Source organism: Oncorhynchus mykiss, chromosome 3, assembly GCF_013265735.2.
Source record: "Oncorhynchus mykiss isolate Arlee chromosome 3, USDA_OmykA_1.1, whole genome shotgun sequence".
Taxonomy (NCBI): Eukaryota; Metazoa; Chordata; class Actinopteri; order Salmoniformes; family Salmonidae; genus Oncorhynchus; species Oncorhynchus mykiss.
The window spans coordinates 50,857,394-50,881,591 of NC_048567.1; the positions used below are offsets into that span (position 1 = coordinate 50,857,394).

Genomic DNA, 24,198 nt, shown 5'->3' on the forward strand with positions numbered 1-24,198 from the left:
ACTAGCAGTTTGCAAAGTAGCCTAAGCGGAAAATATATGGGACACAATTATTCCAAAACTTCAGCTCGTTGCTGGAACACATATTTTCCTACTTCAATCAACCAGTCCATTTTGAATTTGTGATAAAACTGTTGTCATTTGGCAAGGAATGTAGATTGTGTATCCCATCAGTTAGATACGTTTACAATAGGCATTGCTGTAGGCCAAACGGGAGGTTGTGTGCACACTTAGCAAGCATGTGTGGAGGGAGCGGTCAGAATGCAATTTAGTGAAAGAGACAAGGAGGAGAAGGTGATTTAGGGAGAAGAACTTTGTGATGATTGGATTGGTTTATTTTTTGTTGTGCCCCACAAATACACATGTACTACTCCTCTAAACTCAAAGCAAATTAACGTGGTCTTCAAGACATAACTGTATATTTTTTTCCCCAGGACAAAAATTTAACTTGCACATTCCGGCAGCCAAAGCACATTCCTACAAATCGTTATGAAGTAAATAAATATATATATAGTTAAAGATCGAGCTTTGACGTCTGTTAGTGTACACGATTACGATCAATTCAGCGTGTTTTTCTAAGAGTCTAGCTATCTAGAACCTTAAAGGGTTATTTGGCTATCATCCCCATAGGAGAACCCTTTTGGTTGTAGGTGGAACCCATTTCGGTTCCAGGTAGAACCATTTCTACAGAGGGTTCAACCGGGAACTAAAAAAGGGCTCTACCGGGAACCAAAAAGGGTTCTCCTTTTGGGACAGCCGAAGAACCTAAGAGTGCAGCTGCCTCCCTGCAGCAGTCATAACACCCAGCTAGGACTACCCATCGCTGCATGAGGGCCACTACCCAATTGTGGGAACAGGGTAAATGTATGAGAACACTTTCCAACTAAAGACTCGTTTGTAGAAGTAACTCACACAGAGAAAAGTGTTACCACTACAGTGTAGCATAATCACTACAACTCCCCCCTTCCCTTTTTAATTAGAGCGTTTTAGCTTCGGATGAAGAAACATGTCGTCTCTCCCTCCATATTCCTCGTAACTGCCCTCCTTCTCCTTCTAAAATTAGTCTAGGTGGCAGCTCATTAATGTATGGGCCCCAGAGTTCACACTCACATTTGGTTAAAACGATGCATATAATTCAGAGACAAAAAAAAAATTCTGAATGAGCTTCAGGCATGAACGACTGCATGACCTGAAGCTCTTGGTCACGAGCTGGGAAGTAAAATACCTCCTAAAACTAAAACCAACCACTCAGAGAATGAAATGACTCACCCCCTATCCAAATGACACTGCATTTAGCTAGCCTAGCATTCATATCCCAATTTAAAAAGTCACACATTGCCTGTTAGCTAAATGCAGTGTCATTTGGGTAGGGTGAGTGATTTCCTTCTCTCAAAAGAGTAATTGGCTTTTGGTATGACTTTTAAATTAGGATATGAATGCTAGGCTAGCTAACTCATGACATGTCAATGTGAGTTTTCCTGTCAGTTTTTCCTCAGTGTACAGTAGAAGAGCACACAAGAGCACTACACATTAGTGCCAAATGATGTATATAAACCCTGGATTGCAGATGCAATGTATTGATGAGAGGCTTTGAAGCTACCGATCAGCCATATTGGCACTCCCCGGATTAAGCAAACCTCCATGGGAATGAATGGAATTCTACAGTATTTCAATTAAATGTTTCAAGGACAAAATTTCGTATTTAAGTATTTTGTTGTTGTAGTGGTGACAGAACTTTATTTGTATGTTTAGCTCACATAATACAACTTAAAAAGGTGAAATATAATAAACATGGCAAAAACAAAATAGACATTAATGAATTCATTTCTATAGCTTCCGAAAAAAAGTTACACTGGTGTGGGAGTGCCAAGATGTAGTCAAGGTGGCAACAGCAGCCTCTGTCATTCATTTAGAGTATACAGTGCATTTGGAAATTATTCAGACCCCTTGACTTTTTCCACATTGTTACATTACAGCCTTCTAAAATGTATTAAATAGTTTTTCCCCCTCAATCTACACACAATACCCTATAATGACAAAGCAAAAAAAAATTAAGTTTTGCAAATTAATAACAAATATCACATTCACAGAAGTATTCAGACCCTTTGCTTTGTTGAAGCACCTTTGGCAGCGATTACAGCCTTGAGACTTCTTGTGTATGACGCTACAAGCGTGGCACATCTGTATTTGGGGAGTTTTCCCCCATTCCTCTCTGCAGATCCTTTCAGGCTCTGTCAGGTTGGATGGGAAGCGTTGCTGCACAGCTATTTTCAGGTCTCTCCAGAGATGTTTGATCGGGTTCAAGTCCGGGCTCTGGCTGGGCCACTCAATAACATTCAGAGACTTGTCCCGAAGCCACTCCTGCGTTGTCTTGCCTGTGTGCTTAGGGTCATTGTCCTGTTGGAAGGTGAACCTTCGCCCCAGTCTGGGGTCCTGAGCACTCTGGAGCACCATGCACTCTGCCACCACCATGCTTCACCGTAGGGATGGTGCCAGATTTCCTCCAGACGTGACGCTTGGCATTCAGGCCAAAGAGTTCAATCTTGGTTTCATCAGCTCAGAGAACCTTGTTTCTCATGGTGGAAGATTATCCCTTCTTCACAGAGAAACACTGTAGCTCTGTCAGAGTGACCATCAGGTTCTTGGTCACCTCCCCGACCAAAGCCTTTCTTCCCCGATTGCTCAGTTTGGCCGGGCGGCCAGTTCGATGAAGACTCTTGGTGGTTCCAAACTTCTTCCATTTTAAGAATAATGGAGGCCACTGTGTTCTTAGGGACCTTCAATGCTGCAGAAATGTTTTGGTCCCCTTCCCCAGATCTGTGCCTCGACACAATCCTGTCTCGGAGCTCTACGGACCATTTCTTCAACCTCGTGGTTTGGTTTTTGCTCTGACATGCACTGTCAACTGTGGGACCTTATACTTTTTTAAATATTTTTTTATTTCACCTTTATTTAACCAGGTAGGCTAGTTAAGAAGTTCTCATTTACAACTGCGACCTGGCCAAGATAAAGCATAGCAGTGTGAACAGATAGCAACAGAGTTACACATGGAATAAACAATAAACAAGTCAATAACACAGTAGAATTTTTATTTTAAAAAATTGTCTATATACATTGTGTGCAAAAGGCATGAGGTAGGCGAATAATTACAATTTAGCAGATTAACACTGGAGTGATAAATGATCAGATGGTCATGTGCAGGTAGAGATACTGGTGTGCAAAAGAGCAGAAAAGTAAATAAATAAAAACAATATGGGGATGAGGTAGGTAAATTGGGTGGGTTATTTACCGATGGACTATGTACAGCTGCAGCGATCGGTTAGCTGCTCAGATAGCAGATGTTTAAAGTTGGTGAGGGAGATAAAAGTCTCCAACTTCAACGATTTTTGCAATTCATTCCAGTCACAGGCAGCAGAGAACTGGAAGGAGAGGCGGCCAAATGAGGTGTTGGTTTTAGGGATGATCAGTGAGATACACCTGCTGGAGCGCGTGCTACCATTTTGCCATCATGACCAGTGAACTGAGATAAGGCGGAGCTTTACCTAGCATGGACTTGTAGATGACCTGGAGCCAGTGGGTCTGGTATACGAATATGTAGCGAGGGCCAGCCGACTAGAGCATACAGGTCGCAGTGGTGGGTGGTATAAGGTGCTTTAGTAACAAAGCGGATGGCACTGTGATAAACTGCATCCAGTTTGCTGAGTAGAGTATTGGAAGCCATTTTGTAGATGACATTGCCGAATTCGAGGATCGGTAGGATAGTCAGTTTTACTAGGGTAAGTTTGGCGGTGCGAGTGAAGGAGGCTTTGTTGCGAAATAGAAAGCCAATTCTAGATTTGATTTTGGATTGGAGATGTTTGATATGAGTCTGGAAGGAGAGTTTACAGTCTAGCCAGACACCTAGGTACTTATAGATGTCCACATATTCTAGGTCGGAACCATCCAGGGTGGTGATGCTAGTCGGGCGTGCGGGTGCAGGCAGCGAACGGTTGAAAAGCAGGCATTTGGTTTTACTAGTTGTGTCGTATGGCATTGGAGCTCGTTTGGAGGTTAAATAGCAGTGTCCAAGGAAGGGCCAGAAGTATACAGAATGGTGTCGTCTGCGTAGAGGTGGATCAGGGAATCGCCCTGATCCACAATCCATATAGACATGTGTGTGCCTTTCCAAATCATGTCCAATCAATTGAATTTACCACCGGTGGACTCCAATCAAGTTGTATAAACATCAAGGATGATCAATGGAAACAGGATGCACCTGAGCTCAATTTTGAGTATCATAACAAAGGGTCTGAATACTTATGTAAATAAGGTAGTTCTGTTTTCGCTTTGTCATTATGGGATATTGTGTGTAGATTGATGAGAAAAAACAAATAGTTAGTACATTTTAGTTTAAGGCTGTAACGTAACAAAATATGGAAAAAGTCAGGGGGTCTGAATACTTTCCAAAGGCACTGTATATAAATAATTCATTAGCACCAGTGAAATGTCTCCCTGAAAAGCCAATCCTCATGGTCTGTAGAGGAAGTCTCACAGCATGCTGTGGGAACAAGACTGTTCCCTGCACGGCAGTTGGGAACCTGCCAATGTTTCTCAGCAGCTAGCGTCAAACACGTCCATATTGTCGGTCACAGGCTTCCATTTCAAGCATCTCTACTATGAAGCTCTATTCATACCCTTCGAATGAATGCTCTGCGTGTCCATTTCCCTACATCATCACTTCTTCTTTTCTCTCACTACCCATCGCGCTCCCTCACTCCCAGCAGGAAGAACTGTGGTCAAAGGATATTGCTAGTTGGACTATTCTCAGGAAAATAACATAGTTTTGATCCAAACTCCACCCTGTAGTTCAAGCGCTATATCAGGGTCATAGAGTATACCTTACAGTAATACCACAATTTCAGAGGAACTCTAGTAGAAAAATCCAATCTGTTTTTGTCCAATTCAACAGGAAGTGCTGGGATTTACATGTCTGTTTGCTAAATCTCAAGGTCCTAAATTAACATTCACATCACTTTCAATAAGCACCCATTACCATTCTCTAAAACATCTTCAAACAATATTGCAGTCTTCGGAACATCAGTCATTCATTATCAAGCAGATTACATTTCACATGAAAGGCATCAATCTAGGACTATTCTGAGATTTGATTTTAGGCTACAATATTGCATTGCATACATTGGCTGATTTGGATCACAAAGCAAAGCGATCTCAGGGAGAATCTTTAATAACCACAGAAGTAAATAGGCTGGTAATGAAAAGCACAATTTATCATGGCAGATCTCTGCCCATTCAAACATCACAAATCGTCCCCTTTCCCCAACCATACTGTATAGGGTGGGCACACTGTGACAAGCATTTCACAACATCCGCAATGACATCTGCTAAATATGTGTATGTGACCAATACAATTTGATTTGAATGATTTTGGGAATCATCAGGATTTAAATTCAGAGGAGGCCCGCACAGATTTTTTTTATGTTGTTTTCTTGTCAAAAGCAATTTGCATTGGCACTTATTTGAAAACATATAGGTCCACTAAAATTTTTACATACATTCTATTAAGTTTTAGACGTTCAAGAGTGGCCTGGAGTGTTTTTTTTACTCAAACCTCCCGCGGGACAGTTGGAACGAGATCAAGCCCACGGGCTGTATTGTTGCCCACCCCTGTGGCCAAGACAGACCAGTTGGTCTCATACCTTGGCTTTCATTATATAGAACAGTGTGTTAGCGTATGAACCCAGGAAGTTTAGTCCTGATGTATAAATGTGTATCTCAATAATCTAAACACAATCCATACACCCACTTGGGTAACACTTTACATTCAGGGTGTTTTCACATGTGGTCTAATGAAAACCTCGTACTTTTTTTATTCATGCATTGAAAGCAGTAACTCTCCTCAATGTCCTCTTAACATTCCATGACTCTAGGACCAATAAAATGTACTCAAAATACAGTAGCTTCTGAAGTTTAGAAAGAATATGTTTGTTAATGGTAAAATGTCAGTTTTGGAGATAAGAGGTTTTCACCCGAAAACGACGATAGTCCTCTTTAAAAGTTGCTCTTATCTTTTTAGTAAGGCTTTAAATTACACAACAACATCCAAAGAACTAGAACACTAACCTTTATTAATCACACCAACAGCTGAAGTCAGAGATGTTCAGAACGCCGGTTAGAACCCAGACATTTTCCAGCACTTATCAGTCTTGGCTCATTCATGCATTCAGCACCTTGAAGTTTAATACAGTAACCATGCCAACCTGTAACCCTTAACAACAGACTGCTCTCAAGAAGGGGGGGGGGGGAAGTCCTTCCTTTGATGTATTGCTTTAATGGCAAAGCTATAAAAAGACGACAAAAGGATGCCACCATTTACACCTTTAATACAGTGCACTATAAACCAATTAGACAGACAGCCAATCAGAACTCACCGAGACGTCGAAGACCTCTTCTGTGTCGTCCAACATGCGTATCTTAATGGAGACGTGGCGTCCAGGGGGCATTGTTGGAGGCCGGTGGCCAGGGTCCAGGGTGCTGATGCCCAGGGTCTCCTGGGCTCCAAGACGCTGGGCTGCTGATGCTCTGTGCTCAGGCTCCACCATGGTGCTCTGTTGTGCTACCGTACAGCCTGCAGGGGAGGCAGAAGAACCGTCATATACACACACACACACACTCGCACGTGTAACAAAGTAGGTTCCGTTCCTGTCCCTCACTGGGCTTGAACCCGGGACATTTTGTACAACACACACACTCACATGTACGTACGCACGCACGCACACACACCAGCCAAATGCTGCAGTCTCCATAATAGCAAAAATGTCATAAATAGCTCAAATGTAATAAATGTTAGATGCACATTTTCTCCTCTCCTTCGCTCCTGACTACATGTGCTGCCACAGAAATAGAGAGAATAGAAAGGGTGTCCCCATTCAAGTCAATGATGGCATAAACGGGTGGATGGGCAGCCATTACTAGTGTACCCCATAAGAGCAGAGCAGTAGGTAAAAGCAGGAAGTAAAAGAAGGACGTGTAGTTTACCCATCAATATGGGTTGTAACTAGATGGAGTACAGCCACGACCGGAAGGGACTTTTCGTAGGAGGTTGGGAGAGCATTTTAGCTAACCCTAATCCTTAAGGTTAGCTAATTCCCCCAACCTGCTACGAAAAAGTCACGTCCGGTCGTGGCTGTATTCCACCTAGTCAGAACCATCAATATGTGCTGTGATTTGTTCATTTAACTGAACTGACATTACAAAAAAAATACATCCCATTACATGAGCCACATCAGGTTACATCATTTGAATGAACATTCTACTTTACCATGGAAATGATTGCATCACAATAGCAGGCAGCCATTGCAAGTGTACCCATGGGTTTACAGGGTCAATTTGTTAGGGTTAAAAGGTTCCATGGCCTTTCTATGTGTGCTACTGCTGCATTTTGGGGGGGGGGTGTTGCCTATGCAACCAAAATCTATTTTGATAGTTTCTTGTTTCAGCAAGGAGAAACAAAGTTTCATCATGTTGTTAAGAGTCCATGTTACCGGACTTAAGTGCACAAACGCCCGGCCGTCCCATCTTCTGTTGGTAATTATTTGTATTATTTCACGACGGTCTTCATCCATAACCTTGGGTTACATGGTTACAGCACGCACACACCAAACACGCACCTTGGGTTACATGGTTATAACACGCACACACCAAACACGCACCTTGGGTTACATGGTTACAGCACGCACACACAAAACACGCACCTTGGGTTACATGGTTACAGCACGCACACACCAAACACGCACCTTGGGTTACATGGTTACAGCACGCATACACCAAACACGCACCTTGGGTTACATGGTTACAGCACGCACACACCAAACACGCACCTTGGGTTACATGGTTATAGCACGCACACACCAAACACGCACCTTGGGTTACATGGTTATAGCACGCACACACAAAACACGCACCTTGGGTTACATGGTTACAGCACGCACACACAAAACACGCACCTTGGGTTACATGGTTACAGCACGCACACACAAAACACGCACCTTGGGTTACATGGTTATAACACGCACACACCAAACACGCACCTTGGGTTACATGGTTACAGCACGCACACACAAACACGCACCTTGGGTTACATGGTTACAGCACGCACACACAAAACACGCACCTTGGGTTACATGGTTATAACACGCACACACAAACACGCACCTTGGGTTACATGGTTACAGCACGCACACACAAAACACGCACCTTGGGTTACATGGTTATAACACGCACACACAAACACGCACCTTGGGTTACATGGTTACAGCACGCACACACAAAACACGCACCTTGGGTTACATGGTTACAGCACGCACACACAAAACACGCACCTTGGGTTACATGGTTATAACACGCACACACAAACACGCACCTTGGGTTACATGGTTACAGCACGCGCACACAAAACACGCACCTTGGGTTACATGGTTATAGCACGCACACACAAACACGCACCTTGGGTTACATGGTTATAGCACGCACACACAAACACGCACCTTGGGTTACATGGTTACAGCACGCACACACAAAACACGCACCTTGGGTTACATGGTTATAACACGCACACACAAACACGCACCTTGGGTTACATGGTTACAGCACGCACACACAAAACACGCACCTTGGGTTACATGGTTATAGCACGCACACACAAAACACGCACCTTGGGTTACATGGTTATAGCACGCACACACAAACACGCACCTTGGGTTACATGGTTACGGCACGCACACACAAACACGCACCTTGGGTTACATGGTTATAGCACGCACACACAAACACGCACCTTGGGTTACATGGTTACAGCACGCACACACAAACACGCACCTTGGGTTACATGGTTACAGCACGCACACACAAACACACACCTTGGGTTACATGGTTACAGCACGCACACACAAACACGCACCTTGCCCGTCTTTGCCCGTCGGAGGGGCAATAATGCAGTTTATGTCACGTCTGTCAACCGTTCAACTATTCATTGTACAACTTGAGCATTAGGGAGTGGGACCCCCCCCGCCCCCTAACCCGGAGGGGGAAAAAGAGGAGAGGAGGTGGGTAGGTTACATAAAAGGAGATGAAGTCCCAGGGGAGAGAGTTCACAGCTTGTGTCAAGACTAGCAACGTAATTGCAAATGAGGTATTTGCACTCTAAGCTAATGGGTGATAATTGTAGCCTTTGGGAGAAACAATTAGTCCCTCTCTCTGTCAATGTGGTGCTTGATTTCAAAGTGCAAAGTCACTCGACAAAGCAATAACAGGGATAGTCCCTAAAATCAAAAAGTAGAAACAATTGACTCTTTGTAAATTATATTCAAACTATTTGTTTGGACAAATGACCTGTGGCGTTCCAGTATATAGGCAGACAGAGTGAGTGAACTACAAAACAGTAGAGATAGTAAGGAGCAGCCGAGCGAGAGAATGTCCCAAGTTCACAGACGTCCAGCTGCTAATAAGGACATAACATCTGGGCTGTGTGGATCTCATTATGTATGACAGCACGGTTTCCATGGAGATCGCCATGCATGGCATATTAAATCACATGCAACATGCAGATAGTGCAATTAGGCATAGGTGGACATGTGTGAATGAGCAGTGCCTAAATCAGTTCCTTTCAATGAATGACTAGCTTCTAGGTGATGGAATGTGTTTTGACCAGTTGCAGGATCATTTGGTCTGGGTTGAGGAAACAGGAGCAGGTCAATCCACCCCCATCTCTCAAGCCAACCCCAGAGGCCCTGCTTAATTCTCTGTTTATCACACATTCCAGCATGCTGATGTCATGTTGAGAGCTCACCAAATGGGTTATTGGAGCGTGGTGGTGGGGGCAGCTCTCATTCAGACAGTACAGTGGTGGCTCGCTGATTCTTGAAGAAGTGCACACGCAATGTTCAAAGTTCGGATTCGAATTAAGCTGAGGATTGCATATCAAAGACATTTGAATTTGGCTGACCCATCAAGAGCGGGGAAAATTGAGGCTAAAACTGTTGATCTGTTCAACGACCGTATCTGTTTATTTCTAGCAGCCTCTTAGTCCCCCATAGAGCTGATCAAATAAACGGTTTGTTTACAGTGTGGAGGCAGTGCACCATTACACACAATGAATATTTAACACATCATCATCATCATCATGGTTGGAAGTTGCTGAACACGCTGCCACACCACACAACCGACCTTGTTTAGAGCAAATGCTTTAAATCAGCTGCACCTGTCCATAATATACACTGCCATGGCCTGGGTGGAGTGCTGTTAGAATGTTCCAGCAAAGGGGTCACACGTGTGGGAGGTGAAGACACCATTCACTTGGGGAGATGAAAGCCATTGCCACTGCTGTCACAAGGGGCATAGCGATACTCAGGCAGTCCAAGCACGGCTGTGTTAACGTCTCCTTCATGGTTTCTCTTGAAGGGGACAACTTCCCCTTATTGTTTTACAAGCTACCACACTATGTCAAATGTGCATTGGGATTTTAATATGGGACTGAAAACCCTTGGCTCAGAAGTAACCCATAAATACTGTAACTAAACACTCCAAACAACAGAGTGAGACCCAGGGCTATGAGAGAGCAGACAATGATTATTTCAACTGATGCTTACCCTTCCCTGCCCCCAAGCTCATGAATCAACGGCCAGTCTGCCATGTGTCGCCCTACAGTATGTGGCCCTCTGAATAAGAATGTAGTCTTTGACGAGTGTGACTCAGTCACAGCTCTGTTACTACTATGTTGTTACTGTGGAAGACAACCAGGCTGGGACATATTACTGCTATGCCAACCCAGCCCAGGATACTATTGCGTACAATGCCAGGGGAACATATTCATACCCCCAGTGTTCACAGGGCGATTTACCCAAGCTTGGAACTTGTTGGCTTGAAATTCCCCACAACCATGTAAGATAGTGCTGTGGCTGCTGGCAGGCAGTTTGGGCTTTAACAGAGGCTCCTCTGTCTGTATGCAGCAGAAGCACACAGAGTCCTTCAGAGCAGTCCAACACATGCAGGCATTTCTGCAACTGTACAGCTGGATTTGATTACAGCCAGCAGAATGGGCTTGAGGATGGGGTAGTTCAGCCAACTGTCTACCTGAGACATGCCGAAAACCCACTCCTATTTCCACTGGACAGCAACTTGCTTCAGCTCCACAGACATGTATACCTGGGTGTGGCTCGCATATTTTAACCTATGCATTCAACTGTATGCAGAACTTCAATTTTAAATGTATTTACCATTATAAATTACGTGTTAAAGGTTGTTTGTATGATTGAATATGATTTCAAGAAATATACCCATATTTCTGAAATTATGTAGGAGCCCAGATCTGGGCAATTAACCAAAACCCCTCTACAGCTGTGGTTCCTACAAGAGGATCAATCAAATAACAGAACATCAGTTTGCCTTTTCTGTTTGACAATCCACAATCCAGATTATTAATGAGTGTACTTTATGGGGGAGGAGCGATTGTTTGACAGTTCAGTGAGTCATTCGATGTAATCTTTCTGGAAAAATTACACAAAAAAATCTAGTCTTGACGCAGGCATATTTGGATTATCAAATTGAACCAATTTGGAAACGTACAGGAAATGTTTGCACACCCAAAACAAAACAAATTGACAAGTTTTTTTAAATATTTCATTGTTGCCTATTAAGAATGCAAGACGGTAACTGGATTAGTTATTGAAAAGTCCTCATGACATTTTGCGCACATAGCTACGATAATGCAGTCTTGGGGAGTACAGTAATCCTTAAAACGTTATTGTTAGGCTACCACGCGTGGTGTGACACAAATACGTAACCTCGACTCAACTGACCAGCCACTAACTACCCTCAAGGGTAACAAACTAACAATGGAAAACGTACTCTCACTGACGACGTTACTATTTAAATTGCAAACGAGGCACGGCTATGTAAATGCCGTATATCCAACACCTTTATGCCAACAATATTGTATACAGGCTATGGTCTACGGTCATGAGATGATATCCCATTCAATGTTGGTGTTGTTACGTCTGATGTAGTGGATGACTATTGCCGTTTTTTTTTTTTTACCACCGCTCTTGGTTGTGAGAACGACTGGGCAAAAACACGGTTAGCTCTTCCACCAATGTCCTACTTGATTTTAATACATTTTTCTATCGGCGACAATTAGCCTATATGGTGAAGCATACTGTTATTCTTTAAAACGGGCTACACGGTTACAAAAATCCAAGACAACTGGGGATAGGCTACTTCTACGATGTCTCTAATCTGCTGAAACAAGTTGCACACTGCCGTTTTGCACATAGGGAAATGAATGGTATAAAATCTTACCCTTTTTTTAAAATGTGGATAATCCACGTGTATAATTCCCAATTTACAAAATATTTTACATCCACTTCCAGACGCAGTTCAGGCTGCTTGCGTGGAGCCAAATGGAGTTCAGATGCTGGTTGTACCGCCGAGAAGCTTCTTCATGGTCGCCATGTCGGACGACTGTGTGCGGGGAGAGACAGGATTACATTGAAACCAGCGGCAGATCCTCTCTTGGCTTGTTACTCCAACAATAAATGAGGCACAGTGCCTCCAGCTATTGTGCAAGGAATTGCACCTACTTGCAAGGCAATCCTTGCCAAAGAAATGCTACAGCCACATAGCTCCATCTAGCTGTAAAATATGGGGCATACATTAGGCTACAGCCCTAACAAGTCGTAACCCATAGCTCTAACCTTAACCCTAGCTCTTTTTCTTCTTCAATGATACCAGGGTGGGCAGGAAAAAAACGTTTAAAGTGCATGCTGCCACCTACTGTGCTGGAATGTACGATCAATCATGATCTATCCAATTCTGTAGTACCATGAAAATACAATTCCAAACCAAATAAATCCATACTAACTTCTACCACACCCTCCCCCCAACCCCATTAAACTATCATGCTATATCCACCTTTAGGATGGTTCAGCATGTCAACCAATATTTCAACAGTAACATCTGTTACCCCCAATTTGTATTGTGCAGTCTCCACAATAACCTTCAACCTGGCATCTCTGGCATCTCTGGCATCTCTGCTTTTCAAGTTTCATTGATAACCTTACCAATAAAAGCTATGAAGTCAACTTTCTGCCCCTGAACAAGGCAGTTAACCCACTGTTCCTAGGCCGTCATTGAAAATAAGAATTTGTTCTTAACTGACTTGCCTAGTTAAATAAAGGTAAACTAAAGTTCATTATCAAATTGTCCTTTGACACCACACATTCATGAGTGCAGCTCCAATCCAAAGTCAAAATGTAGAATCGACTTTCTATTTAGCAACGAAGCCTCCTTCACTCACGCCGCCAAGCTTACCCTCGTAAAACGGACTATCCTACCGATCCTCCACTTCTACAAAATAGCTTCCAACACTCTACTCAGCAAACTGGATGCAGTCTATCACAGTGCCATCCGTTTTGTTACCAAATCACCTTATGCCACCCACCACTGCGACCTGTATGCTCTAGTCGGCTGGCCCTCGCTACATATTCGTCGCCAGACCCACTGGCTCCAGGTCATCTATAAGTCTATGCTAGATAAAGCTCCGCCTTATCTCACTGGTCACAATAACAACAATAACAACACCCACCCGTAGCACACGTTCCAGCAGGTATATCTCACTTATCATCCCCAAAGCCAACACCTAATTTGGCCGCCTTTCCTTCCAGTTCTCTGCTGCCAGTGACTGGAACGAATTGCAAAAATCGCTGAAGTTGGAGACTTTTATTTCCCTCACCAACTTTAAACATCAACTATCTGAGCAGCTAACCGATTGCTGCAGCTATACATAGTCCACCTGTAAATAGCCCACCCAATTTACCTACCTCATCCCCATACTGTTTTTATTTTATTTACTTTTCAGCTTTTTTGCACATCAGTATCTCTACTTGCACATCATCATCTGCTCATTTATCACTCCAGTGTTAATCTGCTAAATTGTAATTATTCGCTCCTATGGCCTATTTATTATCTACCTCCTCATGCCTTTTGCACACATTGTATATAGACTTCCTTTTTTCTACTTTGTCATTGACTTGTTTATTGTGTTATTGGCTTGTTTATTGTTTACTCCATGTGTAACTCTGTGTTGTTGTCTGTTTTCACACTGCTTTGCTTTATCTTGGCCACGTCACAGTTGCAAATGAGAACTTGTTCTCAACTAGCCTACCTGGTTAAATAAAGGTGAAATAAATAAAATAAACATATTAAAAAGTGCAAGATCTCTGAACAGCCCTCGAAACCATGCCAGGACCATCAGAAGCACCAGCCCTGACAGTAGGTCCACTTACTACAGGTACATCCATGTAAGCTCCATCAGTCTGCACTGTTCTACTAGTCTGTTTTGCAGCTTCTGCATATGATACATCATGACTATTTCCATATCTCAGAGCCTCTCTAGCTTCTCTCTGCACCGGGCATCCACCAAATGCTGCACTATGTCCTCCCCCACAATTACAACACTTAACCTTCACATTGCTTCCACATTCACTGTAAACATGTTCCCCTCCACACATCCTTTCTTTCCTTTACACTGAACAGCTACATGTCCCATTCTTTGGTATTTAAAAATTCTCTGACATTGAAACTAAGGAATCCTCTCTGTACTTTTATAGGCAAAACCTTCTCAAACCTCAGCAACACTGATAAGCTTTCACTCATTTGACCCTCTTTCCTACTGATCATCCTTTTGGCCTCAATCACTCTGCCTCCCTTCACATTTTCTTTAATATCATCCATGGACATAGATATTGGGAGTAACACTAGCCCTAGTTATTATTCACTTGTTTATGAACTTCAGTGTATTTCAGAGTTGTGTAGAATACAGAAGTGTTTACTGTCAGGTGGATTTCCAACAGGTCTAGCTGTGGGATTTATTGAATAAAAGCGCTGAGCACAGGACTGCTTGCCTGGCTACCCAGACTCCTTGCTCCAGCCAAACACAGCAATTATTGAGACAGGTGGGTCCACCCCAAAGTGCCACATGTCATGACGACACTCACCTCTAGATCAATGAGAGAAGATTTGAAATAGAAAAGATGACAGCGTACACATTGATGGATTACTTCATGGAGCAAAAAAAATATATACCTATTTTAATAACCAAGCCTTTTCTAAATTCAAAACGAACCACCTGCAACTGGACATAGACATTTTAGAAGACACGCGTTTGGCCGAATCGAGAACGAAGACAGTATCGCCAAGTTAAGGTCGGTCGTAAATAATCTGTGCTAGGCCAAACAGTACCTATCCTGTAACGGGAGAATCACATTAGCCCGTTACAAATCTGTAGCTAGGCTCATCACATCCACCTACCTGGTATGAAAATGTAAAAATGAGTGCATAATCATTAAATACATAGGCATAGTAATCTAAATGATAATGGCTTTGCATGAAGTCACACATATTAGACCGATGTAGGCTACCTTATGAAAATATTAATAATAAGTAGTATTCAAGCAAGTTTATTCATATGTAGGCCTTTTATATTATACACTGCTCAAAACTAAAATAACACATCCTAGATCTGAATGAATGAAATATTCTTATTAAATACTTTTTTCTTTACATAGTTGAATGTGCTGACAACAAAATCACACTAAAATTATCAATGGAAATCAAATCTATCAACCCATGGAGGTCTGGATTTGGAGTCACACTCAAAATTAAAAGTGGAAAACCACACTACAGGCTGATCCAACTTTGATGTAATGTCCTTAAAACAAGTAAAAATGAGGCTCAGTAGTGTGTGTGGCCTCCACGTGCCTGTATGACCTCCCTACAACGCCTGGGCATGCTCCTGATGAGGTGGCGGATGGTCTCCTGAGGGATCTCCTCCCAGACCTGGACTAAAGCATCCGCCAACTCCTGGACAGTCTGTGGTGCAACGTGGCGTTGGTGGATGGAGCGAGACATGATGTCCCATGTGCTCAATTGGATTCAGGTCTAGGGAACGGGCGGGCCAGTCCATAGCATCAATGCCTTCCTCTTGCAGGAACTGCTGACACACTCCAGCCACATGAGGTCTAGCATTGTCTTGCATTAGGAGGAACCCAGGGCCAACCGCACCAGTATATGGTCTCACAAGGGGTCTGAGGATGTCATCTCGGTACCTAATGGCAGTCAGGCTACCTCTGGCGAGCACATGGAGGGCTGTGCGGCCCCCCAAAGAAATGCCACCCCACACCATGACTGACCCACTGCCAAACCGGTCATGCTGGAGGATGTTGCAGGCAGCAGAACGTTCTCCACGGCGTCTCCAGACTGTCACGTCTGTCACATGTGCTCAGTGTGAACCTGCTTTCATCTGTGAAGAGCACCAGTGGCGAATTTGCCAATCTTGGTGTTCTCTGGCAAATGAAAAACGTCCTGCACGGTGTTGGGCTGTAAGCACAACCCCCACCTGTGGAAGTCGGGCCCTCTACCACCCTCATGGAGTCTGTTTCTGACCGTTTGAGCAGACACATGCACATTTGTGGCCTACTGGAGGTAATTTTGCAGGGCTCTGGCAGTGCTCCTCCTGCTCCTCCTTGCACAAAGGCGGAGGTAGTGGTCTTGCTGCTGGGTTGTTGCCCTCCTACGGCCTCCTCCACGTCTCCTGATGTACTGGCCTGTCTCCTGGTAGTGCCTCCATGCTCTGGACACTACGCTGACAGACACAGCAAACCTTCTTGCCACAGCTCGCATTGATGTGCCATCCTGGATGAGCTGCACTACCTGAGCCACTTGTGTGGGTTGTAGACTAAGTCTCATGCTACCACTAGAGTGAAAGCACCGCCAGCATTCAAAAGTGACCAAAACATCAGCCAGGAAGCATAGGAACTGAGAAGTGGTCTGTGGTCCCCACCTACAGAACCACTCCTTTATAGGGGGTGTCTTGCTAATTGCCTATAATTTCCACCTGTTGTCTATTCCATTTGCACAACAGCATGTGAAATGTATTGTCAATCAGTGTTGCTTCCTAAGTGGACAGTTTGATTTTACAGAAGTGTGATTGACTTGGAGTTACATTGTGCTGTTTAAGTGTTCCCTTTATTTTTTTGAGCAGTATATATATACATATATATATGTCAATAGCCTACACTGATGTTGAACAATGGTAACTTAATCTAGCAACACTTGCTGGCATGGTTTCTTCACTGTTTTCAGTTGTCATGTTCTTCATGTACGCCCACAAAAACTGTTTAGTTGGTAAGGCTGTCCACTACATAACTACATGTACTTACATGGTGGTGATTAAACTGTAAGTACCATATGAATTACCATGCAAATACAGAGCTATTAGCGTTGTGCTGTTACTGTAAAGTGGGACCAAATCCTACTCTCTGTTCTCTCTGCACACACATCCATTGATAGTAAAACGTAATGTCTCATCATGGATGCACTTCATCAGGGTGAGAAATAAGAATATTCAGGGATGGCGATGGACTGAACACAGAACTATATTTCCTTACTAGGCCCAAAGTTGCACCTGTCACGTTAAACTTATCCAAAGAGGATGATATCCAACCGCGTTCCTTGGAGTAAATCTAAATGGTCTGAACTGGCTTCCTCTCCTAGTCCCTTCCCCTATCTGACGAGCCAGAATCGGTGAGATCAATATTCGGCTTAGGGGTATTTTGCACTCACCAATCAAGTACTTTGACATTAATATGGTGGAGGAAGGAGATGAGGAATTTAAGACAACTCATACTATTGAGATGTACCCCTGCTTTGGAGTGCATTTCATGGAGGATCCACTGGAGGGAGCATTGCTCACTGGACCAGGGGCTACGCAACTGTTCTGCAGCCTGGAAGGAAAACTAGAATGAAGAGAAAGACAACTGTGATATGAAGAAGAACAGTACATTTTCACTATTATAACATGCCATCAAAATAGGTGAACCCCATTACCTCAACAATTAACTTATGCAGATAGACACAACTTCAATATCCCCTTTCCTCTGGTCTCAGCACCATCACTGTCCCACCTCTTCACACTTTTTTCATCAAGTATCAGATCTGTTGGCACAGCAATGTCTTACTTTTATTGTCAGTAAATGTTTTTAACGGGCATGTCCTAGTCAATCACAGTTGGCCCTTTTTCACTCGTTGCTCCATTTTGTGAGTAAACCCACATGCTGTTGTTGTGGCCAGGCCAGTGAATTAGTTCAGCCGTCACCATAGCAAAGAAGGAAGTTGTAATTCAGATCATCAAGTTGTGTCTGTCAACAGCTGTTTTCATCATTAGAGAGCTTGCTGCCAAGGGTGAGGAGGCTGCTGAATGCTCCACTGTATCTGCATATGAATGGACTATTACAGAAATGCAACAACATCTTCCACTGGCCACTGCTATCTTTGGTTTTATATGACAGTAATGATGCACGATTATGCATTGCCTTGGTATAGCACTAGGTCTCAAAGGGCTTTACATTGTGGAGGATAATAGAGACATCAAAAACGGCTTACTGTAGGTGCGTTGTGCATGTTATCTCACAGAGATATGTGTAAAAGGTAATCATCTTATTATAGAGACTTATTTTTAGATCTGTTAGCGGCATAGGGTTCATAGATGAAAGAACTGTCTCCTTCCTCTATGCAAGACATACAGTGCAGTACTCCAGTTTCCCTGCATTCCTGGTTTCTTATTCAGGAGATCTCCGCTCTGCTTTCTGGAGAGTGGCCTGAGGCTTTGACTGGGAACAGTTCCTCCGTGCCGCCTACTCCTGCATGTAGCTGGGGCTGGGGACAGGGATAAAATATATGGACGCCTTGCAGTCTCTGGGGTGGAAGGCTGGAGCTGAGCTTGTTTAATGCCTTTGCAGTTCGGCGTTCGCCCACCTTCTCCCTGAATCCATTGGCAGGAAGAGAAGTCTCATACTCCTTGTGTTCTGTGGGATTGAGATGTGGAAATCACACTCTGTGCCTTGGCAGTGTCAGAACAGAACCTCTCTGGAGACATTTTCTTGGAACTAAGGCAAAGATGAACATTTCAGAGAGAGACCATAAAGAGAGTGAGAGCTATAGCGAGAGAAAGAAAGTGCAGGAGAGAAAGTGAGAGTCTGTTCTGCTGTGGACCAGGCATGTAATAATTTTATGCCTCAAGCAGTTTGAGCCAGGATCTTAGCTCATATAGTCATCTCCTCCGGTCTCCTGCTATCCCTGGCATGTGACAGGCAGGCAGTCCAGTGAGAAGCTGTGCAGTCCAGTCCACTGCAAGATTGTAATGAGTTTCCCCTCTCCATTACGCCAGTCGTTCACTAAACCTACAGGGCATATCAGAGGCCCTCAGTGGCCCTCAGTGTTCAGATCTTCACAAGAGTGTTGGAACAGTCGAAGAGTGACTCAGATGGAGCAATCTTACACAGACTTGAATGTGATGAAATGAAAATAGAAAGACATAGCACAACACTGTGTATGTCCTCTATAGTTATCTATTGTGTAAACATCTCACTCATTAGGCTTCTATTCTTCAGAACACAGAGATTACAATAAATCAGCCCGGTGGCGATGCATTCTGATAGGTTTGTCTTGTGATTAATTGATATTTAATGGAAACATATGGTCCCAGGTTTTGCATTTCAATGAGGTGGTGACAATCATTAATTTGTGCACCAGACAGCCAACAGCAGAACTAGAACTCGAAGCGATGCTCACAACAACAAGGGACTAACAAAGAGCTGGACACAGATTCCTGGTAAATACATCAGGTGAGGCAGTCTCCTAATAAGGGGGTAGCTGATAAGAAAAATGCCTTTCCTTGCAACATGTGTAGGCCATTCCACTGCACCTGCTGAAGTGAATGGGGTTTGCTAGTGGCTTCCTTATTAAGGGTGCGCTGATGTATCTGCAGACCCACAGGACGCTGCATTGTTTGTTCAGCTGCTACTGCGAGGAGAGGCTGCCTCACAATGGATGGGAGACCAAACAGGAAATCACACTGCAGGGATCCGCTATTATAAATGTCCCAATTATGTCTAGAAATTGGATTTGCTGGTTATGTATGATGCAAAAGCAATATGCAAGTGCTTCCAGTGCATCAATAAAGTAAATGTATTGTAGAAACTTGTTTCTGCCTATTAGTTTGTATTGTTGACTATGAAATAAAACCGAAATATTCATAACCCACAGAGTGACTGTGTTAGTGACCTAATCTTTCATCAAATTGTATGTAGAGTAATAGTGTAGTATATTTGTTAACTTACATTGTTATACAGTTGTTTCATATGCAGACTCCCCACATACAAACACACTACAGTTTACTATAGAATGCTATAGTACTTATCATAGAATTCTGTAGTAAATTATAGTAAACTGTAGTACAGTATACTGTAGAATCCTAAACTCCACACTGTAGTATCCCTCGATCATGTAGAGCTTATGATATACTTTTGAAGTATATTGTAGAATACTATACTACATACTATCCCTTGATCATGAGTAGTAGGTGAGAACCAGGATGAAATTAACACTTTTTGTTTTTTCCTTAATTACTCACAGATCAGAGGAGCAAGAGAGACCATCTTTAATGAAAAACAACTTATACATGTCCTCTACCATTAGCAACTGTAATTTCTTTTTCAGGGTAAATGAGTTGAAATGAAATAGAACGAGAACAGAACTACTGTAACGTTACCTTTGTACCTGACGGTGGGGCGGGAGTAACACCGCCTTGGGGCGGGAGTAACACATCCTTGGGGCGGGAGTAACACAGCCTTGGGGCGGGAGTAACACCGCCTTGGGGCGGGAGTAACACCGCCTTGGGACGGGAGTAACACAGCCTTGGGGCGGGAGTAACACAGCCTTGGGGCGGGAGTAACACAGCCTTGGGGCGGGAGTAACACAGCCTTATCTGTCTTATCTCCATGTGACCGGTTTGTAATGCTTATTACTTTCAATAAACGTACTGTCAGACATAATTTCACACTTGTGTCGATTAGTGCTATAGGTACGAAATTTATGAAAATTAACCATGCGCCAACATGGCAATATTGCGCAACCACAATATTTTGCCTTACAATATTAAAATCAGGCTATGGATCACATAATAGCTATATTAACCATACTTTTCTCATCTCACATTAAAGGGAATGTAGTAGGAGATATTTTTTTCACAATTTCCAATGACTATTCACGCTTAGCCCTACCAATCAGGGAACATTTTTATTCTCTTCTCAAACGTCAAACTCATCCCGTTTATTACATTTCCATGGCTTGACACAAGGTAATAGACCCCCCCAAATCAAAAAATATATACATTTTTAATCACTAACCTGTGGATAAAAGCTTATGAGAAGGTGATGCAAGGTAAGGCATAAATCCAATGTCATATATCATTTTCAAACATTCCGTCACTTGTTGATATTTTGCTAACATTATAAAAGCAATAGGAGACTGTGTTTAAACTTTTTCAACTATTTCATTTTATTCCAGGTCATCAGTTAACATGGTGTTACTTTCATCCCACCCGTCTCTCTTGTAACTTCTCCCAGTTTTTATACTTGCATCGCTCAAAACCACTTTTTGTTGATAACTCATAAAATATGGTCAGGCTGGGCTGTTTTTTTGCAGGGAGCTCGTCCTCCCCATTATGCACATGCTGACATCACTATGTCATTCTAGCTTCTGAGAAAATGGGCGAGTTACTTTCGTCACGTGTTACTTTCAATTTTCACTTTTCACCTAAAATGACATACCCAAATCCAACTGTCTGTAGCTCAGGACCTGAAGCAAAGATATGCATATTCCTGATACCATTTGAAAGGAAACACTTAAGTCTGTGGAAATGTGATATTAATGTAGGAGAATATAACACATTAGATCTGGTAAAAGATAATGCAAGGAAAAAAACATTCGTTTTGAAAAAAATAAATGTAATCATTCTTGAAATGCAAGAGAAAGGCCATAATATAATATTGAAGTTTATGTAAAATGTAGATTTAGTTTCAGATTGGTCCAGTGAAGCATTACAATACTGGACAATATTTTGTGTCAAGTCTGCCAAAATGTGCCAAATTGGTCAATTGATACATTTTCAAGTACATAACTATAAAGAGCATACAAAAATGATATGCTAATACACAATTTAAATTGACCCACTCCCAGGAATGTCATACATGATGGATCATTAGCGTATACACTAACTTTCACTTTTCTTTTCTCTGGTGCGGAGCCAGAGACAGCAGGGGATCAAACTGTAGAACCCAGTTCGTACATTTGAATATAAAAATTGATTTTATCAAACAAAACTACAATACATTTTATCTCTGGGACCCTCAGGATGTCAGATCAGAGCAAGATTGCTGAATGTAAGGACATTATTTACCTTCAGAGGTGAATGTATCAAACCAGTCGCCGTGACAAATGTTTTTGTTGTTGTGCACTCTCCTCAAACAATAGCATGGTATTTTTTCACTGTCATAGCTAAATCCTTTTATGATTTGGGGGGTCTATTACCTTGTGTCAAGCCATGGAAAAGTAATAAACGGGATGAGTTTGACGTTTGAGAAGAGAATAAAAATGTTACCTGATTGGTAGGGCTAAGCGTGAATAGTCATTGGAAATTGTGAAAAAAATATCTCCTACTACATTCCCTTTAATGTGAGATGAGAAAAGTGTCGGGTCGGGCGCAGTGAACGCTGACACGGTCGCCAGGTGTACAGTGTTTCCTCTGATAAATTGGTGCGGCTGGCTTCCGGGGTAAGCGGGCATTGTGTCAAGAAGCAGTGCCACTTGGCGGGGTTGTATTCGGAGGACGCACGGCTCTCAACCTTTGCCTCTCCCGAGTCCATACGGGAGTTGCAGCGATGGGACAAGACTGTAACTACCAATTGGATACCATGAAATTGTGGAGAAAAAGGGTTAAAATAACTCTAGTATACTAAATTATTGATTGTAGTGTTTTTGCGTGACTGTAATATACTGTAGTGTTTACTGCAGGTTTTTGCAGACATGACTGTAGTGTACTATAGTATTCACTGTTGTGTTCTTGCAGACATGACTGTACTATACTATAGTATTCACTGTAGTGGTTTTGCAGACATGACTGTAGAGTACTATAGTATTCACCATTGTGTTCTGCAGACATGACTGTAGTGTACTATAGTATTCGCTGTTGTGTTTTTGCGGACATGAATGTAGTACACTGTAGTATTTACTGTGTTCTGCTTGAGGTTTTCCCCTCATTAAACAGTAACTGATATAGTCTGGTAGTTGTGTCATTTTAGCTAACCCTAGTCGGCAGGTCTTACTGCAATATACTACAGTTATGTCAGTGAAAACACTACAGTAAAGTCTGCAAAAACACTACAGAAAATTCTACAGTATACTACAGTCATGTCTGTAAAAACACTACAGTGAATACCTCAGTCATGTCTGCAAAAACACAACAGTGAATACTACAGTATTCAGTGTAGTGTTTTTGCAGATTTCAGTCCACAAAAACAACAGTGAATACTACAGTCAAGTCTGCAAAAACACTACAGTGAATACTATAGTATATAAATATATTAATACTATAGTATTTAGACCATATTATATACTAAAGTATTTTTTCATGTGGGTCCATTGCTGTTGCGATCTCTCCAGCCACAGTAACACCTCCTGTCACAATGTTCTTCCAGACTGCCCCCCACTGTTACAGTTTAACTGTGCGTTTGGGCACACACCTCCAGACAGAATAGCTGGATGTTACCTCCAGCCTAATTGTGCATGTTGCTAGGCTGTCAATTTCACTGCTAAATATTCCTCCCATTCAATTTGAATTCCAATTGCAATATCCTGGTTGCTTGTATTCTATCACCAGCGTTGCCCTTGATAAAATCAGGAAACAATCATGCCAAGCAGTGGAAGATTTATTATGCTATTTAGCTATCAAATAATAGCAGATATATTATTTTTACTCTGTTGCAAGTGTCGCTTCATTTTTGATGGGGCAATAATCTCACCTAATCTCAAAATATTGCATCCCTTTTTGGAGAATTACAATCAACCAATGATAGAGCTGAGGCGGTTCGACTCGTTGGTTGACCTGAACTGTCTCAGACAAGAAGCCAATTACAAGTAGCCAATTAGTACTGTTCCATGCATCAGCTGCTACACTATTCACAGCATGGAGCATGCATTTATGTTTCTCTTTCTGATTTCTTAAACACAATAACTTACATAGATCAGTAGAGT

At 42.6% G+C, this 24,198-nt stretch overlaps 1 protein-coding gene across 8 annotated transcripts in view; it reads right to left on the reverse strand.

The window, feature by feature from the left end:
- farp1 (FERM, RhoGEF (ARHGEF) and pleckstrin domain protein 1 (chondrocyte-derived)) overlaps window positions 1-24,198 on the reverse strand; it is a 107,495-nt gene that overhangs the window by 68,606 nt on the left and 14,691 nt on the right. For 2 of the 8 annotated variants that reach the window (XM_036974536.1, XM_036974538.1), the window contains exons 1-2: window positions 12,349-12,688; window positions 6,426-6,622 (exon numbers count right to left, since the gene is read on the reverse strand). In XM_036974536.1, the coding sequence (XP_036830431.1) occupies window positions 6,426-6,596 (171 nt within the window). In that variant the 5' untranslated portion in view covers window positions 6,597-6,622; window positions 12,349-12,688. Of the gene's footprint in view, window positions 1-6,425; window positions 6,623-12,348; window positions 12,689-24,198 lie in introns of those variants that run through there. The other 6 variants (XM_036974541.1, XM_036974535.1, XM_036974533.1 and 3 more) reach the window with 5 other exon arrangements.